This window comes from Paramormyrops kingsleyae, chromosome 9 (genome assembly GCF_048594095.1).
Source record: "Paramormyrops kingsleyae isolate MSU_618 chromosome 9, PKINGS_0.4, whole genome shotgun sequence".
Taxonomy (NCBI): domain Eukaryota; kingdom Metazoa; phylum Chordata; class Actinopteri; order Osteoglossiformes; family Mormyridae; genus Paramormyrops; species Paramormyrops kingsleyae.
Genome location: NC_132805.1, coordinates 36,391,788 through 36,405,822, shown reverse-complemented (window position 1 = coordinate 36,405,822; position 14,035 = coordinate 36,391,788). Strand labels below are relative to the sequence as shown.

Below are 14,035 nucleotides of genomic sequence, written 5' to 3'. Positions count from 1 at the left end.
GTTGACCACCTTCTGCGTTTAGGATCCATTACGGTGTTTATAATGTGTTTTTAATGACCACTTACATGGTGACGCCAAGCTGACACCCAGCACAGACAGCAAACTCAATTTACAGACATTAAACAAATGTACAAACTCCACATTATGTACAGCTTATGTTCAACATTGAATAAAATGACATTTTATACCAGACTCCAACATTTTGATACATAATCATTTTAAACAAAGTCTAAATCAGCACCTACCAAAGTGACACCCCCTGGAGGAGGCGGAGCCAGAGTCCCACACAGGTGAGGGGGGAGCCTTGGTGTTTAAAGAAGCCTTTTAACACGTAAGGGTGCCTTTCAGATGTGCTTATATTTAATAGCGTGTCGCTGACATCTGAAAGCAGTGATTAAATTTTAAAAGCCATAACCAGCATGAGGTGAAGTGATGCAGAATGATTGGTTGCGAGTCCCTTTCACCGTAGACGGGAAATGGGGGTGTCAGGGAGCCCACATATGCACCCCAAAGAGCAGGCGGTCTACACCGGAGCGACTTGACTGGATTTATTGAAATGTTGACAGTAACAATGTGTGTCACATACATATCTGATCGATGCCTGAGACAAAAAGCTAAAACAAGATACAAAAACCAACCAATATATAACAAATATTTGCTGCATGAAAACATTGACAGTGTCCTAAAATGCTCTATTCACATTTACTCCCTATGGTCAAAGGTTAAAATTTTATAAAACGTTGCTATGTAATTTTCACACTCATTTCATTAAAAAAAAGCCAAACAGCGCCCAGCCAATCAGTGTTTAAATAATAAATCAAAAGAAAATTCATATTAAAAACTGTCTCTTTCCACAGTTTTGCCTGTGTTGTGGTACCTCACCATCATACCAAACTGTAATATACGGGGAAATATAAAACAGGGCATGACAATCAAAAATCAGTGACAAACTAACAGTCTGGCTAAAGGGAGTAGCGTAGGAGTAGAGTAGATGCAGTGAAAGTCAGCACAGTCAGTCTAAGACAATTAACATGGCACTTCACAAAGATGGAATTCCTACCGGTCCGTCCCCCACGAAAAGCGAAAAATCTCCAGCGGGCATGTTGAAAATGCCACTCCAGAGATCCACGGTAACACTTCAACATAATGTCCTTTCTGAAACCACAGCAATAAACCTGCTGTGTTTATTCCCGCGAGTAGGCCGGCTCAGAGACACGCAGGATCACGCAACATGGACAAGGTACAAGAAGTGTCCAGACCTGTTAGACAGCTGGAGTTGGCGCACGGTTAAAACTGGCCCGTAGAGATTCTGCCAAAACAGCGCCTGATGCCACCTACCAGCATCATGTGTCCACCCCCTGCGGCACGGCCTATCGTTAAGGCATCTCTCCAAGTAAAAGGTGCTTCATACAGATAAACTGCTGGATATTTCCACCCAAGCAGTTCAGGGTAAAGAGCCTGCTCGCAGGTACAACAGAAAGGCCTCTTGGACCTGCATGGATTGGCAATCCTTTGGGGTCAGGCCAGGTCTGCAGCCTTTAAGACTACACGAAGACCGTTCGCCCAATAAATATCGCAAAACAGCCAAACACACGTATTCAGAGCACAGGTGCACTAAAACCCATCAAGATCTGAGAATGACACGGGACAGCAAGTGTAATAGTGACAGAGTTGGTCATCCGCACCATAAGTAGCTTCTGAAAGTCCTGTGACACTGACTTGATGGACCGCAGCATTTACTACACCATTAGATGTGTTCATCATTCCATAAATTGTATACATGATGACTGGTTATTACCTAGAGGTGGAAAGTTCAGGTCCAGAAAGTCCAAATCCAGTTGGTATTCAACAAAGCAGTTGAATATTCTGTGACTGACACACTGGTTTATAAACTGGTTGATTGAAACAAAATCATGGAAACAAAATTGTGGCCTGGATTTGTACTTTCTGCCCTGAACGTCTAGTGTAAATACAAGCTAATCACCTTAGCAATACCACTGACCTCACATGCCTGATAGGTTCTGGGGAGAATTTCAAGTAAGAATTAACAGGAAAAAGCAGAAACTTGTGCAATTATTTTGTTCTGCATTAGTGCTAATAAAGATGTGATTTATTTACTATGAGAGGTAAGAATCACACGCAGCCTGATAATTCCTAACCAGCTGCACAAAACAAACATTCCTGATTTTAGGGGGGGGGGGGGGGAGGTAGGGTGAAAGCAGACAAACATGTTAACAGGCAGAGGTGGAGAATTCAGGTTGATTTTTGGTTGGTTGAAACAAAACCTTGGTCTGGCCCTGAACTTTGCACCTCCGGTCAAAGTAAGCGTGGGGTGTGCAAACTGCACCTGCCGTCTGCTGTCCTCGCCGCCTTCAGCCTAATGGGAGCGCAGGGGCCCCGAATATCCCCCCAGGGTTTGGCCGTCAACCCCTCCGCCGTCGATGTGTTCGGGTGCCTGAGTAGCAGGCAGCTCTCCAGCTCCCGCTTGATGTTTGAGGGCCCTCAGGAGCTCGTGTGCAGAGGGGCCTCCTTCCGCTCCCGATTGCGTTGCCGAAAGAACTTCTTGCCGTGCTCGTAGGAGCTGATCATGATGGCGCAGGCCGGGGCCACCTTGATCACCCTGGGGAGGCAGCCTGCAGGAGGGAGACGGGGGGGGGCATAAGAGGCCTGTGGCGGAGTGCTGAGGAGCCTCATTCCCGCGCTGCACGGGTGCCCTGGGGGCTGACGCCATATACCAAATTCACATTCTGTCATTTACAGCTGCACCACTGCTGTAGAAAAGTTACAAGATAAACATCATGGCGGAAAATGTAGTATTAACCCAAAAATGAAGTACTAATTAACAGGAACAAAATAAAAAATACAGAAGTTACAAAACGGTCCAAATTGGGACTCCATAAAGTTATGATATCTTGTTGGATGGCTAGATGAACACCGCTTTGGTTCCCAAACCTCTCCTTAGGGGTACCTCAGCCATTCCATGCATTCGTTAAATTTCACCACCAGCTCTATTAATTAACTTAAATACTGGAGTAACTCAATGAGGTATTGATTAGCCAAACAAGGCTGGGAAGTGGTCGAATTAAAAATACACTGGTGTGTAGCAGGCAGGTCAAACTGCACACAAACCACGCACAACGTCAAAATTAAATAAGAAAAGGAAAAAGTAATTGAGGGCTTCAAAAATATTTCCTAGATACCACACAGCTCTGCTAATGAACTGCTACAGGAAATAAGGTAAATCTGTTTATATTACTGCCAAGTGCAAAATAAAGTCGCCACTTAGGAAGCAGGAGGATGGGGGGCATGGGGGGGTTATTATGTGACTTAGCATTAGTTGGATAAACAGGCCCATTTCACCCAAATGTACCCCAGAGCATGGCTAACACCCCTATAGAAGTAATGCCAACATTTTACATCTAGCAGCCATCAAATGAATGAATGAATGAATGAATGAATGACTACTAATACTAACAAGAACACCACCATTGACTGCTACTACCAGTAACAAGTTTGGAGAAAAACAGAGTGAAATGAGAGATTTACATGGTGGAGGAGCCAGCGAACGCTGAGACTCAGACCTCAAAGGGAGAGCAGTGAGCAGAGGGAGAGCAGTGAGCAGGGGGAGAGCAGTGAGAGAGCAGTGGGCAGAGGGAGAGCAGTGAGCAGGGGGAGAGCAGTGAGAGAGCAGTGGGCAGAGGGAGAGCAGTGGGCAGAGGGAGAGCAGTGAGCAGGGGGAGAGCAGTGAGAGAGCAGTGGGCAGAGGGAGAGCAGTGAGAGAGCAGTGGGCAGAGGGAGAGCAGTGGGCAGAGGGAGAGCAGAGAGCAGGGGGAGAGCAGAGAGCAGTGAGCAGGGGGAGAGCAGTGAGCAGAGGGAGAGCAGTGAGCAGAGGGAGAGCAGTGAGCAGAGGGAGAGCAGTGAGCAGAGGGAGAGCAGTGAGCGAGCAGTGAGGAGGGGGAGAGCAGTGAGCGAGCAGTGAGCTGGGGGAGAGCAGTGAGCCATCCTGCCTGCTACACCCTACTGCAGCTAAAGCAGACACCTTCCGCTGTCTGCATTCATCCGAGGGATACGGGCTGACCCACTCACACGGCATGCTAACTGCCTTACCCACAAGAACAGGGAAGAAAAGATTCACCTTTGTTCCCCAAGGAGTTAAATCCTGAAAACACTTCACACTTGTTTTATTAGCTGATTTTCGTAAATAGCAGAATCGTGACACCTAGTGGCGATTCCAAAGAAAAAACAGGCTGATGGGAAAGAGCTATTATTAGATAACAGTATGGCACTGTACATTAGTTCCATCCACTGTTCCCAGAAGGTTAAACAGCTGATTCAGGAACAGAGCGCAGTTCCTGGGCCAAGCTAATGCATTTAGCATTTAACCTGGTCGCTGTGACACCAGGCTAATGGCGACGCTGTAGTCGTATGGTCTGGGAGATGCAAGGCAGGTTTTAAATGTAGTTTGCTCTGTGAGATTCACGTGAGGGACCACAGCCACTGAAACATAAAGACACGAGTTTAATATGGATGGCTGGCATGGAATGATTTTGCACGTCTGGAAGTATTGAAAGAAATTCTGTCAGCAGTCACCCTTTTAGGAGAATTTTGGGAAATTGTATATTAGAAACAGTTTCCCTTCAAACACTATATCAGAGAAGGTCTTGGTTTAATTTATTTTTAGTAATGTGTAAGTGTGACAAGACTGTGGGCCTAGTGGTGACGCACTGAGCACCTGCACCAAATAGCATTTTTCCTCATGAAAATGGACTGCAGGACAGGTGTCCCTTGGGACATTAAGATTACATGCAGGACACCATGTCACCAGGACACGTACCTGCAAATAGTCCTCGGACCCCATTCTCAGCAACCACCCTCTTCATGACGTTGTATGTTGTGGAAGAAATTTTTGTAGACACTGTGGGGGAAGCGGACATGCGATCAGAACGGCATCCGGGTGTCACTGCTGCAAGGCCACGCTGCCGTCCTCAACCCACCAGGACCTACTCACGGTTCAAAGCTTCAAGTTCTCCAAGTTCAACCTGTCGCCGCGTTTTCACCACATCAAAGGGCAGCGTTGCTATAGAGGCAATCTGGGGGAAGATGGCAGCCTGAGCCATTTCCATATTACATAAGGATGCTGGCAAACGTCAGCACTGGAATGCAGATTTCAAACAAGAACAGCAGAAAACCTCGATGGATACTTATGATTAACATCTCAGGTTAAGTATATAAACACTCAGGCAAGGTGTTATTTTATGATCAGTCTCCAGGCAGATTTCAGATGTGCTGTGCTGTACGGGAGGGGTGGGCTTGGCGCAGACAGCTGAGGATGCTGGGAGAGCGAAGGCGGCCCCCCTACTCACGGCTCCTGATGTGGCGCCTGCTGTGAAGGTCATGGTGAAGGTGGGCTCCCTGCAGCCATACTGCCGGCACAACCAGCTCTTCCCCAGCTCGTAGTTGTACCAGTACATGGCTGCAGAGGCGGCAGGAGGGGGGGGGGGTCCAGTGAGCAGCCGACAGACCAGGTGGCACCATGGATGGCGCGGCGAATGTGACGGCGGACATGAGGGCAGCGGTAGGGAGAAAAGGAGGAACGACACGTGGAGTCAGACTGATAGAGGCAGCGGAAGGGACTTATCCCAGAGAAAGACCTGCTGTTGTACACATGTATTTCTGTAAGTTATGCAAACCAGTCGGGGGAGGGGACATTTCTAGAGAATGGCCAATACCTGAAAAGGGGACATCGCGGAGCATGGTGGGTCCCCAGCCACGCCAGAAAGAGCGCCACCCGTCATTCTGGACTGACGACCTGATGCAGGCGCTCAGCTCCCTGTAAGACAGCCTCTGGGACTGCATCTTGGTCCGGATCAGCTCCAGCGGGCTGATCACCGTGACGGAGCCCACTGTGGGGAGGACACAGGCACATGGTGAGCCAGGCCTTCAGCGAAGGGCCCTCCACACACACACACACACACACACACACACACACACACACACACACACACACACACACAGGGACTCCTGCACACGCCCCTGAGGTCCCCTCACCTCTGGCTACAGCCCCAGCCAGCAGGGGCACCTCCCCCGAATAAGAGCCCATCCTCCTCCTCAAAATTGCACACAGCTGGTCATAGCAAGTGAAGTAGATGACTGTTGCCGGTACTGCCATGACCCTACAGACAGCAAACATAAATCAATCCGCTCACAATATAAATATTCATGCATGCATCTGCGGCTCCGATCCCCTCCAGTTTGGACAATGGGGATCAATGTTTACGTAACGGCATAAGTGGTTTCTGGAGCCGGACATGCAAACTTACAATGTTGGGGGAAGTCCACTCCATAAAGACCTCACTCCCTCTCTCCGAATTATGCTAACAAATGCATCCTAAAGTTAAAAAACAAACAAAAAAACACTTCAGAACCACTTAGAATTTCAAGTTATTTTAATTATCTGCACCCCATAACACAGTGAGAATATCATTGGGTGGTTACTAGAGTCTTGGGTCTCTGTTCACCAAGCTATTTAACTGCAGTGTTGGGGAAGTTACTCACAGAAGTAATCTACTACAAACAGAGGTGGAAAGTTCAGGTCCAGAAAGTACAAATCCAGACCAAGACCTCTGTCTGTAATGGTTACATTTGTGAGCAGCTTCCCCAACACTGCTTAACTGTGATAACTAAAGAAGTTATTTTACAGGTTAAAGTTATTTGTTAATTACAGGGTTTTACACAGAGTTTACCAGGGTCCCAGTGAAGTGACCTGGTGCTTTGTACCAGGCTTTGGAGTTTCCATTCTCACAAACGCATATGTGATCCATCAAGCCATTACAGTACACAAAGCATTTTCCTGTGGGGAAAGAAAACAAAACAAGCCATTGGAAACCAGTTTAATGACATTTAGAAGGAAAAAAACGACTAATGAGGCTGCATACCTTTCGGGAAGGGATTCTTCTGAACTTGGAGTCTTATCTTCACCACATCCAGAGGTGTGACTGGAAGCGTAACGAACAGGGTCAGAGGATGCTGCAGGGGCGCCGGTCAATACGCCCGAGCTACCGGCGGCCCCGGGCTTACCGATCAGCGACGTGAGGATGGCCCCGGAGCAGGAGGCCAGCATTTGCTGGACAGGCGTTATGCCATTGAATTGCGGTTCAGCTGATTTGGCAGACATGGCACTGTCTGTGAACACAAACAGACATTTCGGATACTGTTTACAGGTTTTTCATTTCCATTTGACAACAGCATATTTACATACACGGCCAGCAAGGTCACAGAAACTACAAATTTATAAGGAAGGGATATGATTTCAGAATTTAATCCGAGATTTTCGTTCTCCGGGCCACCGGATAACTAGAGAACCTTAAGTGATGATAAATCCAATTATACTTGATTGAAAGTTAGACAATTGTCATTAAATAAGAAAACTAATGACGAAAACAATTTGAACACCAAGTAAAGATTACCTTCTGACGTCCTTGAAAACGCAAATAACAGTGACACTCTAAGTCAGGTAAATATCTCCTTTTCGGTAAACAGTTAGCGACTGTATCTCAATCCTGACACCATTTCTGGGAATTCCCTGAACACTTAAAGATATTAGTCGACAGAAAGTCAGATACATTTAAAAAAAACTATTACTCACCGCGATTTATGCACTTGACGAACTGCCTTATATATATATGCTTACTACTAAATAACTAACCATTTTACGTCAACTTACAAGGTTCCCAATGATAACACGTGGGTCTCAAAATCCATATTTACGTGCCATGTCAAGTTTTCTTTAAATCTCATTTATATAAAGCACATTCATGACAAAATTTCGCTCCATAAATCAAGGCACGCACTCTACCGTAAAATGGATTTAATTACAGCAAAATATAATTTATATAATCCGTTAATTTCTATTACATCTTTGAAGCAGTTTTTTTATTTTTAATGCTAACTAGGAATGAAGTGTCGAAACGGCTGATCGGGAAGCCGAAATAGCGCTCAGCATTCCTCGCCAGACAGAGGATTGTGGGATACCTTTGTAAGAAGCGGGAAAGAGGAAACCCGATTTGAACAGCGTAGTTCGAAATGTAGTCAGTTAGCATACTAGCTATAAACTCAAGTATAATTTTTACTTCTCTGTATTGGGTAAGGCTTGTACTTGTCAAATTAATTACGCGTGTCCGTTTATTTAATGATACCTTGTTGCTGTTCGAGGTGTCCAAGTTTTGTATTTGTCGAGTGTGCGCGTTTTATTTGAGCAGTTCCGCGGCTAGCGGAGGTCTCCTTATTAACGGTGGCTTTTAAAAGGCTCTCGTCACTACCTTATCCCTCCTGTTGTTTTTAGTTTTAACTTTCTGCTTGCTTACATTTTGGCCGAGAGCTGCAAAGCGTATGGGGACAACATCAACGGATACTAACGCTACTCATCGGAATTTTAATTTTTATCTTGCGGATTTTATATTTAGTCAGACTGTCTAAAGGCCCATTTTGTGTTTCGGAAGATTATATGCGACATTACCAGGTGCTCTGGCCTCTTAGAAGGTCGTAACCGAGATGTGTTGTAATACGTCTGTTTCTTTTCATCCAGGGAACACGCTCGAACATTTGCCTAGCCGGCTGTTTCTCACCATAGAGCTAGCTGGCTTCCTAAAATGAAATCTAGAGGTAAGTAAAACGCAGTTTTCAGTTTTTCTGGGGGGTAGGGGTGGTGGTTATTGGTAACGCTGTGTATGTGTCATATCGTCCGTCTGCATAGCGGCCCCGTGTGTTCTCGGGTCTGTATCAGGCCTCTTATGGATCCCTGTTTGACCTCAGAAACTGCGGATGGTGGACCTAACAAGGCATCGTGTAAAAGAAGCGGCGTGGTGAAGGACTCCCGCTCTTCAGAAGGGCGGCCTCTGCTTGGGAAGTGTTTCTACCTGCACCTAGTATCCAATAAGAAAGCTGAATCGTTGGAGAAGGACATCACACTGTTAGGAGGGGTATGCATTTCATCGTCCCAAGACGGCGTGTGTGCCCATGGTCCATCCTGTGTTTTCGTTCACAGCCATGACACCCACCTGTCTCATTAATGTTCTTCACGACAGACCGTTGAAAAGTTCTTCAGCAAGGACATTAAGTACCTCGTATCAGACAAGAGGGATGCCAGGTTTGTCCGGGGCCTGGGAAGGAACTCACCGGTGGCCAGCCCAGACTCGGGTCACAGTTCCCCCCTCCCCAGACAGCGGAGTCCAAAAGGCAGTTCTCAGGGTGTCACGGATGCTGTAAGAAATTCATCCATTCTCCAAATTATTTTTATTACTTATTATTATTGTGCTGAGAAACTTTTCTCATCTTACCTGCTTCTGGTACTCTTAACCCCCCCCCCCCCTTCCATTTTTTTTAAATGACAGGTAATTGCAAGTAGAGGAAAGTCTTTGGTTGAGAGAGTAATAAAGGAACAGGTGGGTAAATATTCATGCTGTTGCGGTAGATGTCATCTGTCACAAGGCTTCCCATTTGGATAAATGGTAAACATGGTCCAGTGTTAATTTGCTTGGCCTAATTAGCTCTTGCTTCTCTTTAGGAGAGGGTACAGATCAACAGAATTTTATCTAATGCCTTGGAGTGGGGAGTCAAAGTCCTGTATATTGAAGGTAATTTCTCACTATTTTGTTGGCCTTTTGTTGATTTATTCTTCCCCCCCCCCCCATGTAACTTTTGATATCAGTGATATCACTCTGGTTTGTCCATCGCTGTTTAACGATGTCAGTTAACCAGAATGCAGTTTGGGAAATCGGTATCAGAAGTAAATAGGTGTCTCAAAAATGTGATGTCTGCCCTTTTCTCTGATTGTCTTAGATATAATCTCTTATGTTGAAAAAAAGAAGAAAAATCTCACTTTAAAGAGTAAAGCTGTGTCTGCTTTAAAGAATGAGGTAGGTTCATATTCTGCTCTGCTTGTTTTTGCATGGACTGTCAGGATCCAGTTTGCCCAATGGCTGACATCATAACATTTGTTTTTTAGACTAAAACCGGCTTGACCCAAAGAGGTTCTTTTCAGAAACATGATGGTATGTCTTTTGGCCTTGAGCGCTAAGTCTTACCATGTCAGCCATTCTAGCTGCATGTTTTCACATGCTTACCTTTTTAAACGTACACATTTTGTGCTATTTGATAACATCACTGGGTCTTGCTTTCCAGCTGGGAGGATCAACAGGCCTTTTGTAAAAGTGGAGGACCGGACCAGGTGGGTTTTACTCATTGGACTTTGCGGGAAGCAGCTGCTCTGCACCCTTATCTACCCGAAATCTACCTTATGGAGTTTCTAATGTCCATCCTCAGATGATTAAGGGCCAAAGACAATGTGATCGTTCTTCTGATATCCTAATTTATTACAACATTTGTGTGTGCATGTTTATGCATGTGTGTGGGTAGACTAAAATTCACAGATTGCCTGATCGACCTGTTCTCCCCCAACTTAGGCAGTATAAGCCGAACTACCGCTCCATGACAAACCTGCCTGAGTTAAATTTCACGACTGCACCCCCCTGCACGCCATTTTACGTGGATGATCATGGCAAAGACGGTCACGGAAAGAAAATTAAGGAACGCAGGTACTGGCCCAGCTTCCCTTTCACGCAGTCGTGCTTTGACCACCCATGAGGAACATTCTGAGTCTTTAAAGACTTTTAGCTAGTGGTATTCAGGGTAGAGCTTAGATCGGGCCCAAAAAATTAAACCCGATCCTACCCGAGCCCGTGCACCTTGTGTCCGAGCCCGACCCGGTCCGACACATTAACTATAATTATGAGCCCGAGCCCGATTTAAACCCGACTATTTTTTAATACGTGAGCCGTTGTAACAGACGTTCTCAACTACAATTCTAAGTTGTTTGAACTACAGAAATTAGTTTAGATTTATCTTAATGAAAAATGCAACAAGGACGAAGCATGTAAACTGCATTGTTTGTTTATTCAGAATGGATCGCAAATAGATCTGAATGGGAAAAAAAACGTGAACAATGATAAACACAGAAAATGAACAAGTAATTAACTTTGGATGGCATATTTAATAAATATGATAACTTTAAGTAAAGGGTTAAGAAAAAGGTTAAATCCTTCCGTAAGCAGCCAACGAGGTATGTGTTAAGTTTTAGTTAAGTTTGTTGTATTTAGCCATGTAAATGTAAATGCTAACTGAGGTTCGTGTTAACTGTATATGAATTCTCTAAGCTGTCTTTATTGTTATTTATATTTCATTTGAATTTCAATGTTTGTTAGCTAATATTGTAAGTAAATGTGCTTGATTTTGTGTTTCCGTATCTGTATTTAGTTCTCACGTCTGCCATGATGGTGATAATAACGAAGCCACTGTCTTTCGAATAAACCGTCGGCTCAGTTAAATGCAAAGGACTCTTGTGCTCGTGTCTTACGGGAGGGAGCTACATTTATAATTATGGCATAGCTCTCCACCCAATTAGGCTAATTAAGTAATGATTAAAAAAAAAAACACACACAAATGCTTGATCATGGGCCCGGCCCGGCCCGGCCCGAAGATAGTGGCAGGAAATATCGGCCCGACCCGGCCCACGGGTCGGGTCGGGTCAAGTCTGGGCTCGGCCTCGGGCAGAGAATCTAAACTCTAATTCAGGGGTTATTTGGTCATTTTTCCTGTCAGGCTTAAAAACCAGAAATCTGCAGGAAGTCAGGATGGCGACAATGTTAGACCTCACAAGGTGAAGGAGAAGAAGCTTGGTGGATACTGTGAGTGCTGCCGGGTGAAATACGAAGCTCTGAGGACGGTAGGTGACGTTCTTATGACCCGAGGGCATCACACTGCTCAGTGTGTTCCTCGGAATAATGGGATTTCTCCCGATTGTTTGCAGCACCTCAGCACAGAGCACCATAAAGCCTTTTCCAAGACTGACGCCTACGATGTTGTGGACCAACTCATCTCAGGGATGGAGTTTGATGTTACTGAGATCAAACAAATGAAAAGGTAATATGGATAATCTTTGTGGTTGATGCAGCAATGATGTCACTTTAAGTCCCGCTGGGAAGTCATGATTCTGCGCATTGTCTGTCACACAGGGGAGGGTGCAGTGTTTCCTCTGCTGTCCAAGTTTCTATGCCAAAACTGGCCCTGCAGGATAGGAGAGAAGTGTGTGCGCCAAGGCTCCAGGACACCGGAGGAGGCCATGCTTCTAAGGGAGCCTCCTGTTGGGCCTCCGCCTGGGAGCCCTCAGCCTCCTGTAGGCCGAGGAAGCGCAGCAATGAGGCTCTCGCTGGCGGCTGCGGCCCCGAAGTGGCGCATTCCCGTAGACGTGAAAGAACACGTGTGCTCGGGCCTGCAGTCGCAGCGCAACAGGGCAACTGCCCGTGTCACTTGGCACAAAGTAGCACCTCTGATCAAACTCTCGCGTTAGCCTCTGGACAGCAACTTGACAACAGCGTGGCAGTAATAGGACGTAACAGGGAGGAGACGGCAGACAGGAAAGCCAACAGAAACGGTTCTGTTTCACTGGACACTGTGGGCGCTTTTCATCTTTCCCATGTGGTCAGTATCAGTACGACGAGCACTGACCACACGGATGCGGCAAGGACTTTGCAGAACAGGGTCCAGATGGCAAGAGCGACGCGCGAGGCAGTGACTCTGTGCGCCACGAGCAGCGATCTCAGTGAATCGCAGTGGCCCCCCGACGAGAAACTGCAAAGGAAGATCTGCAGTGTCAGAAGGCGCCGGAAAACTGTCCGAGCTTCAGAGGGACCTCTTAAAAATGCGGAGTCCTTAACTGGTGTGCTGTGGCAACTCTTTCAGTCCAGCGAAGACATGGAATGGGATTTCAAGGGGTTTGAAATCCAGTGACTGCACTTTGGAGGTTCTGATAGTGGCCTTACCTCTTGACTTCTTTACATGTATAAAAAATGAAATAATTTGAATGCCGGTACAGACATTGCAGGAAGCTGCTCCCCTGCTGTGTTTATGACAGGGCTTCACTTCTTGTTCTGTTTGCTCAACTGAATGTCTGTCAATCAAATCATACTGGCAGGAATGACTGCTCCTGTATTCCTGTACAGAGAATAACTCATGCCAGTGTTTCTCAATCCTGCCTTCTGGGACCCACAGACAGTCTGTCTTTTTGCTCCCTGCCCGACGTGGACTGTCTGCAGCTCCCTGAGGATTGGATTGGGAAACACTGATTTATGGTGCTGGTATCAGGCATGGAGCACGGACAGGTGCCTTTTCAAAACAGTGTGATCTCCATGTAACTGAAATTACTATATGAGATTGTTTGAATGTTGTGCTCTTGAATTATGGCAGATGCTTGGAAAAAATATTTTAATGAATATATAAAAGAAGAAAAAATAGAGGTGTGGGTATTATGCCCTGTATTGTGTGTAGTGCAGAGGTAAGGTAATTAAAAATGGAAAATGACCACTCCCCTGTTTCGTCTGAGACAGGGCAGCAAACCAAACTGGCCAAAATGAGGCCGCTGCTTCCGAGAATTGAGCTGTGGCTTTGACCTGATTACCCAAAACCAGCTTTTCCTTACCAGTTATTGTCATATAAAACAAACGTGCGCGGTGGCTGCCGGAAGGTGGGACCCTTCATGTCCTCGTGCACGGCCCCCCGATGCTGACAGGTGGGGTCGTGTCCTCCAAGGCTCTGCTTTGATGACCCAACCCAGGCATGAATGCTTGCTGCTATCTGTAGAATATCCAAGGGTATTAGGCATATTCCTTGTGATAACATGAGTTCTGAGACATGCATTATTCAGTTCAGTAAATTAATTTTATTCCTTTTTATAAATGAAGGATTTAAGTGTCTCTGTGTCACCAAACGGCATTTTGTAGTAATGTCTTGGAATAGGTGTAGATCACAGCCATACACCCAAGGCTGTTATTTTTTTGGGGGGGTGGACATGTCCCCCCAATATTCAGATGTGCTCACAATGCACCCCCCACCACCCTATATATAATGTTGGCCTTGGCCCTCCCAGTGTTGACTCCATGGCTACGGTCTGTCTTGCCTCTGTTTCCCTGACCAACCCCCCCCC

General features: G+C 46.0%; 2 protein-coding genes across 4 annotated transcripts; one reads left to right on the top strand and one right to left on the bottom strand.

Annotated features, from left to right (window-relative positions):
* Positions 1-533: 533 nt before the first annotated feature.
* slc25a40 (solute carrier family 25 member 40) lies at positions 534-7,988 on the bottom strand. 3 transcript variants are annotated; one of them, XM_023844537.2, is made up of 11 exons: positions 7,724-7,988; positions 7,078-7,182; positions 6,936-6,995; positions 6,744-6,850; positions 6,321-6,388; positions 6,049-6,173; positions 5,730-5,903; positions 5,364-5,473; positions 5,009-5,090; positions 4,835-4,915; positions 534-2,633 (listed from the first exon to the last, which is right to left on the bottom strand). In XM_023844537.2, the coding sequence occupies exons 2-11, from the start codon at positions 7,172-7,174 to the stop codon at positions 2,503-2,505; spliced, it is 1,035 nt and encodes a 344-aa protein (XP_023700305.1). In that variant the 5' UTR covers positions 7,175-7,182; positions 7,724-7,988; the 3' UTR covers positions 534-2,502. The 3 variants fall into 3 exon arrangements, with proteins under 3 accessions (XP_023700305.1, XP_023700304.1, XP_023700306.1); XM_023844536.2 differs by having other exon boundaries at positions 7,646-7,986; XM_023844538.2 differs by lacking the exon at positions 7,724-7,988 and adding an exon at positions 7,467-7,599.
* Positions 7,989-7,992: 4 nt separating this feature from the next.
* On the top strand, positions 7,993-13,413 carry dbf4 (DBF4-CDC7 kinase regulatory subunit). The gene is made up of 13 exons (XM_023844525.2): positions 7,993-8,142; positions 8,585-8,661; positions 8,812-8,978; positions 9,084-9,260; positions 9,390-9,440; positions 9,563-9,632; positions 9,838-9,914; positions 10,004-10,049; positions 10,180-10,225; positions 10,461-10,592; positions 11,656-11,779; positions 11,864-11,976; positions 12,069-13,413. Exons 2-13 carry the CDS (start codon positions 8,649-8,651, stop codon positions 12,841-12,843), a joined length of 1,791 nt encoding a protein of 596 aa, XP_023700293.2. The 5' UTR covers positions 7,993-8,142; positions 8,585-8,648; the 3' UTR covers positions 12,844-13,413.
* The last annotated feature ends 622 nt before the right edge of the window (positions 13,414-14,035 follow it).